We start from the raw sequence: 19,050 nt of genomic DNA, 5'->3' as shown, positions 1-19,050 counted from the left end.
CGTGAGCCACCATGTGAGTAGTGGGAATTGACCTCAAGACTTCTAGAACAGTTAGTGCTCTAACTGAGAGCCATCTCTCCAACCCTCTATCATTACCCTTTTGTTACAACTATCCTTCCTGTTGTCTGTTTATCTGGAATTGGATCCCAATGTCCAAATGTGTTAGAGTTTTGGGGTATTAAGCTGGGAAAGCCCATTTGGTGTTTCTAGTTTGGACTTTACTTAGTAAGTATTGAATAAATTTGCCCATTCCTTCATCCCACAATTCTTTTCTTTTTTTCTTTCTTTTTTGTTTTTTTTTTTTTTTGTTTTTCGAGACAGGGTTTCTCTGTATTTTTGGTGCCTGTCCTGGATCTAGCTCTGTAAACCAGGCTGGCCTTGAATTTACAGAGATCCACCTGGCTCTGCCTCCTGAGTGCTTGAATTAAAGGCGTGTGCCACCACCGCCCGGCTCCTTCATCCCACAGTTCTTTACTGAGCACATACTCAGCAGAAACTGTTCAAGGTGGGGAACAAAATAAAGTTTTACGAAGCTTGCAGCGAAAGAATAAAAAAGGCAAGTAGTATACAGAAGCTTAAATTTGGGGGTATGGGGGAGGGGCTGGAGAGATAGCTCAGTGGTTAAGAGCACTGGCTACTCTTCCAGACGTTCTGAGTTCAATTCCCAGCACCCACATGGTGGCTCACAGCCATCTGTAATGAAATCTGATGCTGTCTTCTGGTGTGCAGTATACATAATAAATAAATAAATCTTTAAAAAAATTGGGGGATATGGGACAGAGTCAGGGAGGGAGGTGTGGGAGTCCACAAAGGTTTTCTAGTTAGATCTGAGCTTGCTTTACACAGCAGGGCTACAATAGGGGATGGCTGGACCACCTGCATGGTCCCAGATGTCTGGGATGGTCTGCACTTGCTGTGCTAGGGGGAGGTCTTTTGCCTCATCCCTTGGCATTCCTTTAAAAAGCCCTTCGTAGCGACAGAAGGGACTGGTGGGTTGAGACCCAGGCCCTCCTGAGGCTATCCTGTATTTTCTGTCTGTCTCCTCTATATTTCTATCTACAAATTCCTCATTTCTCCCTGCTCAAGAGTACCCTGGGGGAATAAGAGGGAGCTGGTCTCCCTCAGGGAGGGCCCTTGCAGAGAGTACATCTCCAGTAAGACCTGGAAAAGTTAAACAGTATTCGTAGAAAAGCTTCCCAGTAGAAGAAACACAAAATCCTAGAAAAGCAAGCTTTGAGTTTAATGGAGGAAAAAGCACTGTAGTCAGGTGTAATAAACCAAACCAAAGTAAAGGTGAGGCAGGAGGGAGCTGGAGCCATCAGAGAAAGCATGGTGTTCATAAATCAGAGTCGAGCAGAGTTTATCCACAGCAGTGGGAGAGATCACAGGACTAGGGTCATTAAGCAGAGGAATGATGGCACGATGCACTTTACGTGTGACAGATTTCCTTCTGGCATCTTCGTATTTAGTTTTGGTTGATTTTCCTATTCGTCTCCCCTACTTACCTGTCCTCTGTCCCTGTGTACCCGTCTCCCTCCAGGACACCCCCCCCCCCCACACACACACACACACGTTTAGTCAACCCACTCTTCATTTTGAAAAGATCATTGCTGTGTGGAGAGCTGATTAGAGGGCAAGCCTCTGGAGAAGCTGGGGTACAAATGGGACATTTTTGTGTCAGTATCAAGGTGTGAATTGGTGGAGGACAGGATGAGGGCTGCAGAGACAGGGCTGGAGAGTGCTACCATCCATGCTTGGGATATTTTGAAAATAACATGGATAGGACTTGCTGATGAAAGGGATAAGGAAAGGAAAATGGAATCAAGGATGATTATGGGGAGTGTGTGTGTGTGTGTGTGTGTGTGTGTGTGTATGTGTGTGTGTGTATTTTGCCTGTGTGTATGTGTGCACCACATGCATGCATGCTGACTGGGGATGTCAGAAGGTCAGATCCCTGGAGCTGGAGTTTAGCCTTCGAGTTGCTTTGTGGGTGCTGGGAACCAAATCCTATCCTTTGAAAAGGTAACACGTGTTCTTTTTCTGGTTTTTCGAGATGAGGTTTCTCTGTGTAGTCCTGGCTGTTCTGGAACCTGCTGTGTTGACCAGACTAACCTTGAACTCAGCCTGCCTCTGCTTCCCAAGTGCTGGGATTAAAGGCGTACATCACCATACCTGGCCTATTTTTTTTTTTTTGCTAAATAAGTGCTCTTGACTGGTGTGTGTGTGTGTGTGTGTGTGTGTGTGTGTGTGATTACTCTCAGATTCAGTGTGTAGTCTGCAGTCTTCCTCCACAATACAAGTGCTGAGTTGCTGGAGTTACTACACGTGCCACCATACCTGGCTTATATAATTTTTTAAAAAATTTATATTTTTATGTATGAGTGCTCTGTAAGTATACCTGCAGGCCAGAAGAGGGCATCAGATCCTATTATAAATGGCTGTGAGCCACCATGTGGGTGCTGAAAATTGAACTCAGAACCTCTGGAAGAGCAGCCAGTGCTCTTAACTGCTGAGCCATCTCTCTAGCCCCATAAAAAATTTTTTAGTTTTTTAAAAAACATTTTTAATGATTTATTTGTTCTTATTTTATGTGCTTTGGTGTATTGCCTGAATGTATGTCTGTGTGAGGGTGTCAGATTCCCCTGGAACTGGAGTTACAGACAGTTGTGAGCTGCCATGTGGGTGCTAGGAATTGAACCTGGGTCCTCTGGAAGAGCAGCCAGAGTTCTTAACTGCTGAGCCATCTCTCCGGCTCCTTAAATTTTTGTTATAATTTTGTGTGTGTGTGTGTGTGTGTAGGGGCATCTATGTGCATGGTGTATGTTTGAGGGATACTTGCCACAGTACATGTGGAGGTCAGAGGACAACCTATGAAGTGGTGTCAGTCCTCTCTACCTGTATGTGGGTTTGGGAGATGGAATTCAGGTCACCAGGCTTGAGGAGCCAAGCACCTTTGTTTACCCACCAACTTGAGCTATCTCACCAGCTATTGGACAGGGTCTCACTGTGTAACCCGAGCTGGTCTCCAACTTGAGATTCTCCTACCTTAGCCCTCCTCAGTGCTAGGATTCCAGGTGCAGGGAGACTACAGGGGGGAGTAGGAGACCAGCAAGTGAGTTTTGGCATTGTGGACGCCTGAGCCATTATCCATCCTTCTGAAGGTACAGAATAGACAGCATCTGGAGCCTTAGAAAAGGGTAGGGCTGAAAGTTCATAACAGCCACTGACCTTTAAATATAGATGTTGTTTCATCTTCAGCACAGTGGCTGTGCCTCAGTCTACTGCTATTTCAGCCAACAAGTGTGACTCAAAGTTACTGGCCTGTTTCTCTGGCAGCGGCCGGCCACTCGGGCTGAAGCTTGGCGGGAATTCTGTTCCCGGAGGCACCTGCTCCGTCACTGCTACTAAAGCTTTAACTAAATCTCTATCATTCTATTTATAAATTAGATGTGGGATTCAAAGGCTGGGGTGAAAACCTGCTAGCTCAGAGAGGTTGAGTAGCAACTAGCTGACCTTTTCTCCTTGCTGACATCTTCCAAAAAAGCCTGTCCTTCTGCTCCACCAAAACAAAAAAAGCCGCACCACTCAAAATCCTTCCCTATTTCTCCTGGTGCCTCTCTCTCTCTCTCTCTCTCTCTCTCTCTCTCTCTCTCTCTCTCTCTCTCTCTTCTCTTCTCTTCTCTTCTCTCTCTCTCTCTCTCTCTCTCTCTCTCTCTCTCTCTCTCTCTCTCTCTCTCTCTCTCTCTCTGTCTTCCAGATGCTCTCTGGTGCTCTATTACTTTCTGTCAACTAGTTGCTAACTCAGCCTCCTGACCCAAGGTTAATTTTATTTAATTAACACAAATGCCAACTCGGGGTTCACAGTGTGGTCGAATATCTGTCTCCCAACATACAGAAAGTATTTTAAGCAGTGTGATTTAGTAATTTAGGTGCTGTGAAAATGGAAATAAGGGACAAAGGATGGAGTTAAGAGGCCAAGTGGGTTTGGGAGGTAGTTCTAGTGGGACAGTTTTCGCTTAACAGGCATAAGGCTTTGGATTCCATTCTCAGCACTGGAAAAAAAAAAAAAAAGCCGGAGGTGGGAGGTGGGGGCAGAGTGTGAAGCATAATGGGAACAAAAAGGAAACTTCACTATGGATCCCAAAGCACTGATGCGTATCAAAACTGGCCTTGAAAGGCATAGGTAGTTTTGCTGGGTGGTGGTGGTGGTGGTGGTGGTGGTGGTGGTGGTGGTGGTGGTGGTGGTGGTGGTGGTGGTGGTGGGCACACGCCTTTAATCCCAGCACTTGGGAGGCAGAGGCAGGCGGACCTCTGTGAGTTCAAGGCTAGCCTGATCTACAGAGTGAGTTCCAGGACAGGCTCCAAAGCTACACAGAGAAACCCTGTCTCAAAAAAAACAAACAAAAAACAACAACAACAACAACAAAAAGAAAGGCTTAGTCTTGGAATGGTGGGGATGGAAGCGCCACTGAAATAGACTTTTGAGGTACTGTAAACTGAAGAGGTGAGATGCAGGCTTGTCTTCCAAGAAGTTTTGTTAAGAAAGAGGGTGGAGGGCTGGCAAGATGGTTTAGTGGGTAAAGGCACACAGGTTGCCAAACCTGACAGTCTGGAGAAAACTGACTCCCACAAGTTGTCCTCTGACCTCCATACCGGTTCTGTGTCATGTGTGTGCCTCTTCTACCTCAAAAATAAATAAGAAAAAGATGCAGTGAAGGGGATAGAGATCAAAGAGAAAAGGCTGGGTCTTTTAGCAGAAGCTTACACTGGGCACGTATGCCGAGGTTCCAACCCAGGCCCTTGCCAATGCTAAACCCAAACCCAAACTAGGTCAGTGAGCTTCGCCCCCAGCTCCAAACAGGTATTTCAGAAGGACAAGGAGTGAAGATAGTATTTTAACATGAAGTTTTAAAAACGCATTGATTGTTATACACTGCCGAAAGAAGGTATTCTATTTGCTAAATCGAACTCTGATGCTGGTTTGCCATACACAGGCATGTGAAAATTCAAGTGAAAGAGATTAGAAAGAGCACAGAGAATCGACACTAGAGAAAGCATCAGGCATTACCTGATATACTTGTCAAAGTAATTGATTTCAAGTGTGATGATCTGGATAATGTATTTAGTCTACATTTTTTTTTGGGGGGGGTGGTTCTCTGTATAACTGCCTTGGCTGTCCTGGAACTTGCTTCTAGACCAGGCTGGCCTCATTCTCACAGAGATCTGCCTGCCTCTGCCTCCCGAGTGCTGGGATTAAAGGCGTGCAACACCACACCATCTGGCTGTTTTGGTCGACATATTACTCTGGACTATTGTCCAGAAGTTTTTGTGTTACATCCTATTAAACATTCTTTCTGGGGTACAAATTTTTTGATCCTAAGGAAAGGGAAGTAGAATCTTTGCTAATCCTTGGGACAATGATTCTGCTTCTGCTAGTGCTCATCCAGCTAAAACTGAGCTTGACAATCCAGCAGTCTAATGTCCCTAGTGACCCTGAGGTATTCAGTACCTCCGGTTGGATGGCGGAATGCTTTTTCCATTTAGTACTGTCTGGCCAAGAGACATGATTGTTTGCACAGGTTCTGAGTAGAAAGACTGAGCTGGCAGGGTGGGTCAGTGGGGGAAAGTGCTTGCTGGGGAAGCCTGGCAGCTTGAGCTCCATATCTGGAAGCCAAGAGGGAACCAACACCTGAAAGCTGTCAAACCTCCACCCGCCTTTCTTTTTCTCTTACACACACACACACACACACACACACACACACACACACCCCTTCCCATTTAGGGAAATAAAAATGCTTAGCTTGTGAAGCAGAGAAAATAAAGCTTTAAAATCCAAGAGAAAGAAATGAAATTTGACTCGTCTAAAGGAAACATTGTTTTATAAGCAGAATATATTTGTTAGCGTAAATACTGAAACTCCATCTAATACCTTAAAATTACTTTTCATATAGCTGGATTTTAAAAGCAGTCAATATAAACTCGAATCAGTTGTAATAAATGCTGGATTGAAGCCAGTAGTAAAAATGGAGTACAAATGAGAATACATGCCATGTCAGAGAAGGAAATAGACCAGACTCTAAAGAACAAAGGGTAGATTTTTGCATTAACTTGCTGCCTAAGGTAAAGTGTCAAAAGTTAAATCAGCAACATTTGAAGTCAACCCGAGGAGACAATGACAGAACTTGGAAATCACAGTGGACACATGAGAGATCTTGGCTTCAGGGAAGTGGCAGGTGGGACACCTTTTTGAAGGGCTGTTATGTAACAGAGCTGCTTTACAAATGAGGGGTGGCCTGGAGCTCTAAGAGGAGAGCCCTATGGCAAAGCTACAGGGTCCACAGCTGTCTCGGGCTAATTAGGGCAAAATGTAGTGCCGTGATCTACGGAGAGTTAGCCAGCAGCTCGCCAGGGACAAGAGCTATTCTAGAAAGCCTTTTCTTTTCAGCCTGTTTTCTCAAATTGGGTGAGGTCAAGGCGCCCATCCCTTGTGTAGTCGTGGAGGTGTCTACGCCTCGCACAGCGCGCACTCCTAACGCTTCACTCCATCGTTGGGCAGTATGGCTCCAGGGCCGGCAGTCGCGCTCCTTCATCTAACCTACCCAAGCTGGCAGGACCCTCACCTTATATTGCTCTCTTGGCCCTGCCGCCTCCTCCCTCCGTGGGCGAGCCATAGCCCAGGCCACACTACCAGTCAGGAATTCTGCTGGGGTATGGGAACTTGCCCCACTGAAGACTTCGCCAACGAATTGTTTTAAATAAAGTTTCTCTCCTTTAAAAAAAAAAAAAAAAAAAAAAAAAAAAAGGGGGTGGTGGCGGTGGCGATGTCCTAGCTAGTCCTCACACGATTGACCAATGAATGAAGAGGCAAGCCAGGAAGCCGGAAAAGCCTGCCGGTGATTGGCTATCGTAGACGCTTGTCAGGACTGTACCATGCTAACTCGGAGGAGGTTGATGAACTAAAGAAAGGCATCTCCTTGTTTCTTTGAGTGTTTTCGTTACGTACGTGGAATCTTTTTTTCCTAAGAGGTCTTCTTGGATACACTACAAATAGGAAAGCAGACAAAAGAAGAGGAAGATCTCGCCTGCCCATTTCCTCCTTCCCAACCCTGCGCAGTTGGCCACGCCCCTCTCCCGGCCGTCGGCCAGACACGACGGCCTTACGGGCGCGCTCCCGCGTCGCTACGTGTTTGCGGCGCCGTGCCCCGGCAGCCAGTCAGAAGGCGAGGTCGCCGCGGTCGCCCGCGGTCGCGCGCACGCCCCGGAGCGGCGTGGGGGCGGGGGCGTGTGTGTGTGTGTGTGTGGGGGGGGGTGAATGGAAGAGTGAACGGGGGCGGGCGCGGCGGCGCGAGCCGCATGAATGAGAAGAACGTGCCCCGCGAGAGACGTCGCCCGCGCCCGCGCCCGGGAGCCAATGGGAACGCCGCGAGGGCTGGAGACCCTAGGCTGAGGGCAACGGCCGCGCGCCGGCTCGGAGGCGAGCGTCAGCCGTCGGGAGCGCGCGGCGGCGGCGGGGCGGGCGTGGAGCGTGCGGGGGCCGCGCGCTGCCTCTCAGAGGCCAGACGGCACTGCTGGGAGGCGGCGGCGACAACGACGGCGGCGACCACGACGGCGGTGGTGACGGGCACCGCGCCGGGGGTGAGTACCGGGGACGCTGGCCCCTGCGGAACCGGAAGTGCCCGGGCCTGTGAGGTGGGAGGGGAGAGTGACCTCTAGGGAAGGGGGACCGCGGAGGGGAGGAGGTTAAGGCCCTACCCCTCCTCGGGCTCCATGGGCCCCGAAACGGACGGCCGCAGAGTCCGGAGAGCCACGGCCACCGGGGCTCGGAACCGGTTGGTGCCGGGCTGCCCGGTTGCCGAGCCGCCGCCCCTTCCGTCCCCGGCCCGCGATCCTCTCAGCGCCGGCGGGCCCTGCTCGGTGGATTCCGTGCTTTCTGGCCCAGGGGTTGTCAGCTCTGCTCCCTGCGTTGACTCTCCGTAGTTCAGCTGCCGGGTGGGGACCGAGCCCTGTTCCCCTTTAACCGCTCGGTGGCTCAGGCCCCTTGCCCCACACTCCGTTCATACTTATTTTGGCTAGAGCTTCGTCCTGTGGTGGTTACCTGTTCTTTCTCCCATCCATCTGCTGCTTCTCCCTACCCCCACCAGCCAGGTGCTCCATGCCTTAAGTACTTTGTACTTTTTACTAGTGGAGCTTGAATGTGTTTGACAGTATTTTATCTGTAGGAGTCTGTTCATAGGGAGGTCTAAAGTTCCTTAACCAGTTGGCCGAATGAAACCACTAAAATGAGAAGCTAGAAAGTGACTGAAGTTACTAGAAGTAGTCGTAGAATCAGATCTATGTTACATTGCAGACCATTTTTGTCGTCTTGGGTTTACTTCCTGGTTAATGCCATCTTGTCCATGTAGATGTAACCAACTTTATTTATTAACATACGAATAACATTTTAATACAAATAAATTATCACCATCTGTCCAGGATAATCTTAGGTTTGCATCTCCATCCTTTTATCCCAGTGTGTGTCAGCTCTGTATCAGACATTTCTCCTGTGCTCATTATCGCATGTATATTCACCTAATGTTTGTAAGAATTCTTTTGACAGGTACTTGGGTACCTACCTCAATCTGTGATGATAATACTCTTTTAAAAACTTCAGCTTGGGTCTTTACCTCATAGCTTGTGTGCATTGTTCTATATGGCATCTGCATTACAATATATTCAAGTTTACTGTATTATGCTTATAATGCTTAGTTATAACAAATAATACATGTGCTGTCAGTGGTACTGTCCCTAAGGAACTACTTGTATTAAACCTTACTAAAGCCTTCAAACTGCTTATCCTAAATTGTTTGTTTTATGAGATTTGTTGTTGTTTTGAGACAGGACCTCTCTACAGGCTGTCCTGGAACTCACTTTGTAGATCAAGCTGGCTTCTAGCTCACAGAGGTTTTGCCTGCCTCTGCCTCCTGAGTGCTGAGATTAAAGGTGTGGGCCACCACACCCAGCTCTGCATTATTTGTTTTATACATACATATTTTCACTCCATGATCCCCCCTCCCCCCTGTCAGCATGTGTCATGCACATTCTTGTACACTTTGCTGATCATGATGTGGATCCACTGGAGTGTGACTGATGAACCACACTCACCCTTCCGGTTTCATGTCTTCTCTTCACCACATCCCTTTGCTGGGACTTGGTGTGTTGTTATTTATACCCAATCAATTATTTTATCTTATCCCATCTAATAATATCCTAACACTTCAGATGATGCTTTAATTTATATCTCATGTGGTTCCAAAATTGCATGTCCTTCCATGACTGCTGTACCATGGCAGTATTAGTCTATGTGGCTTTTATTCTGTAGTAAATGAGATCTGCAATAGTATAGGATTCAAACTGACAAACTGATAATCTATTAAACTAACTTTACATAAAATTTAAGGTAATGTAATTTTCCTTCTTTAATCTTTAGAGTTTTGAGGGAAATATTTGCTTTAATAGTACTATTTACAGATCAAGAAATTTGCTTGTTCCAGTTAATAAAGATACTCATGCCTAAATTCAGCAAACAGAAATAACTGTAAAATCAGGACTAAATAGGACCTGTTTTTTAGGACCATAAAAACTTACTACAGTCGTTGGGTCTTCATTCTAATGTTGCTTGCCTCCCCCCCCCCCCTTTTGTTTTGTTTTGTTTTTGAGACTAAGTCTCACTATGTATCCCTGACTGGCCTGGAAGCTGTACATACCAGGGTGGTTTGGAACTCAGAGCGATCCACGTGCTTCTGCCTTCTGAGTACTGAGATTAAAGGTGTTCACTACTTACTATTCCTGAGTGGTGACTGTAGCAGGCTGCATTGCCTTCTATATCTTAGGTAAGAGAAGAAGTTATAAATTCTAGAATACACTTGTATTTCAGTATCTAAATCTTTAGATTTTTTTTTTTTTTTTTTTGGTTTTTCGAGACAGGGTTTCTCTGTGTAGCTTTGCGCCTTTTCCTGGAACTCACTTGGTAGCCCAGGCTGGCCTCGAACTCACAGAGATCCGCCTGGCTCTGCCTCCCGAGTGCTGGGATTAAAGGCGTGCGCCACCATCGCCCGGCTTGATGTTTTTTAATAGCTGCTATTGGTATCAAATAGTATACTACTTGGGGAATAGAATTGCTTTCACTTGAAATTCTAACTTTAAAGCAAAAATCTGGGTCTGTAGATTTCAAGTTATCATTAGGCATGTAGTATGGTAGAAAGGGTTTATGTCAGCAATTAAACTCTTGGGTTCTGAACCTGGCTACTCAAGTGATTCAGTAGAATGGCTTCAGGCATTCTCTAGCCTTCAATTTTACAAAATAGGATAAGGGACTCTGTCACCAGATAATGTGAGTAAAGTGCTTTGAGATCACCAGATGAAAAGCATCCTATAAAATTAAGGTGCTTGTGTTGTTTTGTTACTGTGATCAACAGAAATAATTGCTACTCTAATCACATTGGATTATAAGCAGCTTAGTTTACCTCCTAATAGGGGTAATAGCCTGTGTTAGGAATTAAAAACTATTGAATTTGGAAGAAAACGACCAGTCCTGGTGTTGGACCCAGTTTCTCATAGAGAATATTTCACCTATTGGTGCAAGTTCGTTTCTTACGCAGGACCCTTAATAGATGATTACAACAGGCCAAACATTGAACTTGTGCTTATTTCGTGTTGTCGATAAAAGGCATAGGCATAAAAAGAGACGCACAAAAAGGAAGTGATAGCTGCTGTCCTATTTTTAAGCTTCCTTTCTTCATTGTGGGAATACATATTCTCTTTGTTCAAAGAGAAATGTCTGTTTTAGTAGTGCCCTTCACTTTGTGCCCTTGTTTGTTTCTAGGTTTTATATTCTTGGTATGTGTTGTTCCTGCACTTTTGTCAGGAGAGATGGGCTTTTAAGAGCTAGTCCTTGGATGACCCTAGGTCAGATAAACCTGGGTTCTTCCCCTTACAATCAGTAGCCCTTGAAAAGGTGAAGGACTTGGAATGTATTTTTCCTTTCCATTTAGAGTTCATTCCCACATACATAGATGTGAGGTGGAAAATAGTCTTTCTTTCAAAAGGCACTTTTTTTTTTTTTTTTTTTTTTTTTTTGGGTTTTCGAGACAGGGTTTCTCTGTGTAGCTTTGCGCCTTTCCTGGAACTCACTTGGTAGCCCAGGCTGGCCTCGAACTCACAGAGATCCACCTGGCTCTGCCTCCTGAGTGCTGGGATTAAAGGCGTGCACCACCACCGCTCGGCCAAAAGGCACTTTTTAATAGCTACTCGTGGGGCTTTAGCCTTGAGGTTCTTAAGAAATACCATAAAAGAATTTCTTTGATAAAGATATTTGGTTTTCTCCAGGTAAAGCACCATATCCCAGTTGAACTCTGCATCCAGGAAACCCAAGATTGAAGACAAAAGATCAGACATTGACTAACCTGGAAACAGGGACACCTTTGGAACTTTATCTACAGTAATTTTTAAACTGTCGTCAGGTGAAATCGACTGCATCTTATTCTGCTTATTGGAAAGAACATGGCTTCAAGGATTTTGAATTTCCTTTCAGTTTTTCATGAACTCTCTGGGAAACGGAGCCCTTAAAGGGCTTGGGAATAACAAGAAGAGATTGAAAACGGACGATACTGCTGTTTTTCTCCCCTTTCAAAGAAAAGGATTTACAACTCAACCCTCTAACAGCTGTTGTCCAACTTTGGCCATCAAGAGAGAAATAAATAAAATTCAGTCACCATTGCCAGACGACCAGCCCTGGTGAAGTCAAGGTGTGAGAGGTGGTATCGAGAAAGGACAAGGACTGCAGTTAAAAAATCAGCTTCTCTTTAAGCTGGAAGGGACCCCAAGTTCCTTCTTGGATTAAAATAGAAACCCAGTGCACGCCTCTTAGGTGCTGCTCGTATTTTGTGGAAGTGTGTTGTGGAGGAGCTCTTGTATCTCCTCAGAAGAGTTAAAGCCCCCTGTCCCCCATATTCTTTCCTTCCTAACCTTCCCTTTGAAGACCTGCCTCCATCCATGAGCTATACCTTGATCTGCTTGGCTCTCCATGTTTTCCACCTGCAACTGTCTGCATGCACACAGCCTACTGTTTGTCTTCAAGTTTTGAATTGTACAAGTTGTGCTTCTTAATCTCCTTTTCTGCTTTACTCTGGGGAAGTGGTTATTAATCACTTGAAATCACCTTTCCCCCTCCCATGTGCTTTCCTTTATTTGAGATCTTTTGACCTTCATTTTTGTTTGGGAGGGGGAAGGGTGATAATTTTGCATTTTCTGTTTTCCCCAGTTTCTTTCCTCTTTGTTTCCCTCATCCCATTTTCTTGTCTGTTCTGCCGCTGTGTGGGCCTGGGCTATGCGGCAGGGCACATCTTCCATCAGAGCTCCAACATGCCCGCAGAGTCTGGAAAGAGGTTCAAACCCAGCAAGTATGTACCGGTCTCAGCAGCCGCCATATTTCTAGTGGGAGCTACAACACTCTTCTTTGCCTTTACGTGAGTTTTCTCCCAGCAGTGGCATTTGGGGGTGGGAGGGTCATGCCATGGAATGTGAAGACTAGTTTTTCTTCAGTTTCATAGTTATTTGGAAGGCCAGTAGATGCCTGTCCTTTACGCTGTTGGTGTTTTCTACTTCCCTCTGCTTTCTGTCTTTTGGAATCATAGATGTCTTCATGGTTTCCTATCTAGTTCCATCACAGGTGATATAAACTAGGAAGGAAGTAGGAACACACCTTCAGAGAGAGAGGCTTGAAGTTTAAATGAGAGAAAGAGAACTAGATTAGACTTAAATTATTTTTTCCTTCCTCTTCTTTTGAGTCAGAGTCTCTCCATAGAGCCTTAGCTGTCCTAGAACTTGCTATGTAGACCAGGTTGGCCATGAACACACACAGAACCTCCTGCCTTTGCCTCTCAAATGCTGGGATCACCAGGCTGTGCTGACTTAAGTCTTTTCAAATAGCAGTCAATTACACCTGGGATGTCTAAGCCATAGGCTTGGCCAGAGATTATAGAACCTGAGTACCTCAGAGGTTTTTGTTGTTGTCTTTTTTTTTTTTTTTTTCCTTGAGACATGGTATCACTATGTTGCCCTTGCTGACCTGGAATTCCCTAAGTAGATCAGGTTGGCCTCAAACTTGTGGTACTCTTCCCTTTGGGATTGTAGACTTTTTTTTTTTTTTTTTTTTTTGAGGCTGGCCTGGAACTCAGAGAGATCTGCTTGGGATTAAAGGTGTATGCCGCCACCACCTAGCCTGTAGACATGTTTTTACCTCGCTGTGTCAGAATTGTTGAGATTTGAGAATTTTGAGACAGGACCTTGCTGTGTAGCCCAGGCTGGCCCTAAATCCATGATCCTTCTGCCTTAGCCTTCTGAACACTGAGAATTGATTTAAGATATACTAATGAGACAGTTTTGGTTTGTAGTGCTACCCAGATGCTTTTCTCTATACTTTTAAGAGCTAAGGCATGGAGACGGAGAGGCTCCTAGGAAAGAGTGGCCTTTATTTAAGAAGAAAATACTAGAAGAGTTATTTACATTAGTTCCCACTGAAAGGAGTGGCCGTTCTTGTGTTCATTAATTCTGATGGGAAAGAGTGTTGGCATTCAAAGATACCTTACTTAGAACCTAGGGTCTCAGCCTTCCTAGTTAGGATCTTTTTTTTTTTTTTTTTTTTTTTTTTTTGGTTTTTCGAGACAGGGTTTCTCTGTGTAGCTTTGCGCCTTTCCTGGAACTCACTTGGTAATCCAGGCTGGCCTCGAACTCACAGAGATCCGCCTGGCTCTGCCTCCCGAGTGCTGGGATTAAAGGCGTGCACCACCACCACCCGGCCCTAGTTAGGATCTTAAGACTGTTCATACACTTGTTTTACTGGAGGAAACTGACTTTCCCCTCTCTTGTCCCCAGTGTGTAGCTGTGGCCACCTAGCAAGTATGTTTTCTGTTACCAATTTATAATGAGTTTATACTAGCCTTCTGAGCTTTATTATTGAGTCATTGATTTAGCATTCTAGTTGTATCTTTGGGAGTGATCATGGAGCCAAGATCTTCATTTTCAATCTCTTTCCTCCTGTGTAACTCATATTCTGCCTTTGATATGTTGAGTAGCAAAAGGAGGAATGCTTCTTCAGTGTCAGAATGTGTTTTGCTGTGTTGGTGTAAGCAGAATCAAAAATTTAGCCTATCTTTGTGCTTTAGTAGCAGTTGTGCTGGGTCAGGAGAGATACGTAACTGGATCAGGTTAATACCTTTAGACCTACCTAATAGGAATGTCAGTTTCCCTTTGGGAGTCAAGCTCTTGTAGTAGCTAAAGTATTCAGGGGAGTAAGTGTTTTTTCTCTTTCAAACTGTCGTTGAGATCAGACATGCACAATCCTTATTTTTAATGTGTTAATCTGGAACCATTGAAGTGCTTGGCTTGTTATACCAGTTTGCCCACAAAGAACTGTCCTGACAGGCATTGTCTTACTGATAGTTGAAGCTAGTTTAACCTAGTTTTTCATTCTTTGGTGCCAGTTGAGTTGGGTTCCTCTTTAATCTGCGTTGTGTCAGCTGTAGCAAAAAGTTGGTTTTTTTGTGGTGCTGGGGATTGACTCTAGGGTCTTTTTTTTTTTTTTTTTTTAGGTTTTTTGAGACAGGGTTTCTCTGTGTAGCTTTACGCCTTTCCTGGATCTCGCTCTGTGGATCAGGCTGGCCTCAAACTCACAGGGATCCACCTGCCTCTGCCTCCCGAGTGCTGGGATTAAAGGCGTGCGCTGCCACCGCCTGGCTAGCGTCTTATATTTTTAACACTAAACTACATCCTTAGCTTGGGGGTAAAAATAGAGGATGTTACTGACTCTATTTGGAATTTATGCTTCTAATACAAATCTAAGAGAGCCTTAAATCATAGATGAGATTTTCCCATCATTAATTTCTACAGGATAAATTTATGGGCTCCTGTTTCTTACCAAAGTCTCACTTGTCCACCCTGTGAAGTCATAAGCATTTTGTTGATTTTACTTTATCACCTAGCTTTTGTTTGTTTGTTTGTTTGTTTGTTTGTTTTTGGTCCCCTCAGAGGCCAGAAAGGGTGTTGGAAACCTTGGGACTGGAGTTACAGAAGGTTGTATGAGTGCCATGTGCATGATAGGAATCCACCTTGGGTCTTATGGAAGAACAACAGTTGCCTTAATTATTAGGCTGTCTCTGCATCCCCATACCTAGCTCTTGCTACCTGTGAAAGTCTTACCGCTTTTCCATCTGACTGAAGTGTCTCCTCTATAAGCATACTTACTACTGAGCTGGGGCATCACTGTTCTTAAGAATGGTACTTTTGTGCACTCCCCCCCTTTGAGATTCAGTTCCTTGGAAAACACTGTTTAAAACTATGTGCCATGTGAAAAAGAGTTCATGATTTCAAATGGAGAAGTAAAGAAGGCTGTGTTTGAACCCACTTTTGTGGGGACATAAATCTGTAACTGCTCTGTCACCCTCCTGTTCTTTTCACTAGGTTACAAGTGGCGCTTACATCAGTCTAGGTCCCTGGTGATAATTACTTTGGGACCTGGAGGACTGGGAGCAGGAGGAAGAGTTCCTTTCAGCTGGCAGACATAATTAGTGGAGGCATGTAGGCTTCAACTAATTAGGAATAATTTACCCTCCATGCTTCTTTGTTAAGTAGGGAAAGCTATGAGCAGAAATTACCAGTTAGGTCTGGTCATCAAAGAAATGGTGATTTTGTGCTCCAGAGAGTCTGCAAAGAGTAGTTGAGGGTCTACCTAGAGGTGATCCTCCTCATCGACTTCATTTCTTCAATACTAAAGCCAGACAGGAATGGTGAGCATCCTGCCTTAGTTCATTTCTCTCTTCAGCTGTTTGGACAGGAGAGTATCTGCTTAAGTAAGCACACTCTTTCCTGGGTAGGTACTAGAATTTGCATCTAAGATAATGCATCTGGGTCCCATCTGTCGGAGTTTAATACTTTTTTGTTGTTTTCTTGAGACAGGGTTTCTCTGTGTAGCCCTGGCTGTCCTGGAACTCACTATGTAGACCAGGCTGGTCTCCAACACACAGAGATCTGCCTGCCTCTGCCTCCTGAGTGCTGGGACTAAAGACGTGTGTCACCACAGCCGGCTACTTTTTGTTTTGTTTTTGTAAGACAAATTCTCACTATGTAGCCCTGGTTGGTCTGGAACTCATTGTGTAGACCAAGCTACCTCAGATTCATAGAGATCTGCCAGCTTTTGCCTCCTGAGTATTGGGATTAAAGGTGGGTGTCACCATGCCTGGCTTTGGAAGTCAGGAGACTTGAGTTTGGTACTTTGTTAATGTTTCTGGATCTCAGTTTTTCCTTTCTATCTACAAAGAAGTTGAATTAGAGCAGTTTATTTCAGCTGTGTGAACTTTTCTGGCTGGCATCTTACATGGAATCTCAGTACATAAAACAAAAAGTAGGAATGTTGTGATTCAAATGAGACTAATTTAAGTAAGTCCAGCTACTTGGTGTTTCCATCTTTACCTTTCTGGGGTGCCTGAGACCTCAGAGCTCCTGGCAGTACCATTGAGAATCACTAAATTGATCTTCTCTAAAGTGTCCTCTAGTACAGAGTCTCCATTTTCTGTTTCTTAAGTTGGGGAGAAGAGGTAGGGGAATTTCTGGTTTTGGTAGAGTAAAAAGCAGGTTAGAAATCCAGATAGTCTTTCCAGTGTCTTATCCGTAGTACAGCTCGCTTACTTTTAGTTTCTGTCTCAGGTCCCTTCCAGCTTCTCTGTGTACAGAATTAGGCAACTCCTGTGGCTTTTTTCCTCCCCTTTCATACCTGTGGAGGTGTTAGCACCTGATTTGAGTGGGAACAGCCTCGTGATCTGGGAGGTTAATTGAGCAGTGGTTGTTCTTTCCCTTCCCACATGGCTCATCCAGGAATAAGTAAGTGCCCAGGTCCTACAGCATACATGGCTCAGCTGCAGGAAATCACAGGGTATAGAAGTACAGAAAAAGCAAGTGTTTTAAGAGAAACCTATGAACCTGTCACAAGACAAATTGTTTTCCTATGGAATCTTGAAGAAAGCATTCCTTGATGAAATTCTAGGTAGGAAATGGGGCATTCACTCCAGCCTTCTCATCCAGAAACACTAGACAAATGCTCAGGCAGTGTGCTAGGCTTGGATGGAATGCATGGGCCTGTTCTTCAGCAGCTTAGTGCCCCTGCTGTAAGTGTCCTTGAATCTACTGCCTCAGATGGGGAGGGGGGTGGGATTGAGCATAAAGTGGAGCTGGAGTGACAGTTGATGACAGTGATAGTGGTTTCTTGTGTCTTGTATTTAGTGAATCCTCAGTGTTATACATGCTAGTTTATAAAGAACTCTAGTAACAGAGCATGGCATGTGTCTTTAATTTCAGCATTTTGGAGGCAGAGGCAGGTGGATCTGTCAGTGAGAACAACCTGGTCCACATAGTGAGAACCTGTCTCAAACAAAGACAAAGAACAGGACACCCCCCCCCAAAAAAAAATTTTTTTTAGCATCTTTTCAGACATTTCTCCTTCATTTTCATGTGTGTATTATACAATTGAAGTAGCAAGCTTAAGAGTTTCCTGTGAGTTGAAACAGGATTAGAATCTAAAACTTTTTGATTGACTTTTTCTTTCTAGGAATTTAACTTTTTTTTTTTTTTCTTTTAAGTAGTAGAAAGTGTTAGAAATGCTAGGGAACAGGATTTCAGGAGAGTGTATTGAAACCCCCACTTCCCTTTTTACTTTGCATTGAAAATAGGCATAATGAATGGGTGGGCAGAAGAACCTGTTCTACCTGGGGTGGTTTATGTCTGGGAATCCCATCAGTGAGTCAGCCTTCTGGGCTGCAGCCACTCCCTAAACTTCTTGTGCTCTATGATTATTACTTAGAGAGTTAAGGACAAGTCCTAACTTCTCTCCTTAGCCCTGGCTGCATCTCTCTCCATCAAAGGCAACCGATTCAAACAGGCCAGTTGTGGTCATCTTTGAATCTGGCAAAGTGCTAAAGCAATGGAAAGTGTTTTCTCAAGACAAGTAGAATATAGGCTGTGGCTGAAAAAGGCTTTGCTCACAGGTTTTGAGGTGGCTTGTCTCTTCAGCTAGAATCCTAAGGCTAGAAGCAGTAAGTCTGAATGTAGAAGATACTGTTCATGAAGTTGAATTATTTGAATCACTTAGACATTCTGCCACTGTGGGAACAGTCTTTATTTGGCGATAGACTCAGTTCCATTATTACACACTTCACTGAGATGTGCTGATAGAGGTTGAGAGGTGAAGTTTGTCAGGATACACAAGGAATTAGGTGATTTGTTTAGTTTGGAAATGAAACTGAAGAAAAGGTGGGATCTAAAAGATCAAGAGTTGAGCTAGGTGTGGTGGCACAGCCTGTAATACTGTCACTCAGGAGGCTGAAGCAAGCAGGCATATTAGGAGTTTCAAAGTTAGCATGAAGGTACATAGTAAGTTCCAGGCTAGAATAGGCCACACAAAGGCCCTCTCTCAAAAAAACTAAACTGGTGGGGGTGGGTAGAAAAGACCTAGGTTGGACTATGAGATGAGGGCTATGGTGGCGGCCAGTTCTAAGGACAAGCACCTCAGTGTTGTAAAGGTTTAACTTATTTCTCCCTTCTAATTATCATCCTAGGCTGTAGGAGTGAAGTGAGTCACCCTTTCTCTTCTTCCTCAGGCGGAAATTGAAGGGACAGCTAAGTACCAGGGAGAGGCTCTGACCTGGATGACTGGTTTTCAGTTTCTCTCTTTCCCTCCTAAGAAACCTAGGAAATAGGCTTCCCAGTAGAGCCCTGCAGGGACTCTTCCTTCTTAAATTCTACTCCAGCTCATGCCAAGATATGAGAACATTTTTTCTGGACCAAAGAGTTCACAGAGGAAGAGGCTTTATAGGGGTCTTTGCTGATAATAGTGCGGAACTGTGGCTGAAGGGATGTTTTGACTTTGAAATCTGTCTCTATTATTTTGGATCCCAATCCTGTATAGCCCAATAAAGAGATGCAGTGAGTTTATTGCTGTTTACCAGCTGCAAAGCCTGGCATAAA

At 44.8% G+C, this 19,050-nt stretch overlaps 1 protein-coding gene across 2 annotated transcripts in view; it reads left to right on the top strand.

Moving 5' to 3' along the window:
• The first annotated feature begins 7,321 nt into the window (after positions 1–7,321).
• Positions 7,322–19,050, top strand: part of Zdhhc5 (zinc finger DHHC-type palmitoyltransferase 5) — a 30,132-nt gene continuing 18,403 nt past the window's right edge. The window contains exons 1-2 of one of the 2 annotated variants that reach the window (XM_052722843.1): positions 7,322–7,635; positions 11,365–12,503. In XM_052722843.1, the coding sequence (XP_052578803.1) occupies positions 12,400–12,503 (104 nt within the window). In that variant the 5' untranslated portion in view covers positions 7,322–7,635; positions 11,365–12,399. Of the gene's footprint in view, positions 7,636–7,750; positions 9,870–11,364; positions 12,504–19,050 lie in introns of those variants that run through there. The other variant, XM_052722844.1, reaches the window with a different exon arrangement.

This window comes from Peromyscus californicus, unplaced genomic scaffold (genome assembly GCF_007827085.1).
Source record: "Peromyscus californicus insignis strain IS unplaced genomic scaffold, ASM782708v3 Scaffold_7__1_contigs__length_154581171, whole genome shotgun sequence".
Taxonomy (NCBI): domain Eukaryota; kingdom Metazoa; phylum Chordata; class Mammalia; order Rodentia; family Cricetidae; genus Peromyscus; species Peromyscus californicus.
This window is presented reverse-complemented; position numbering and strand designations above follow the sequence as displayed.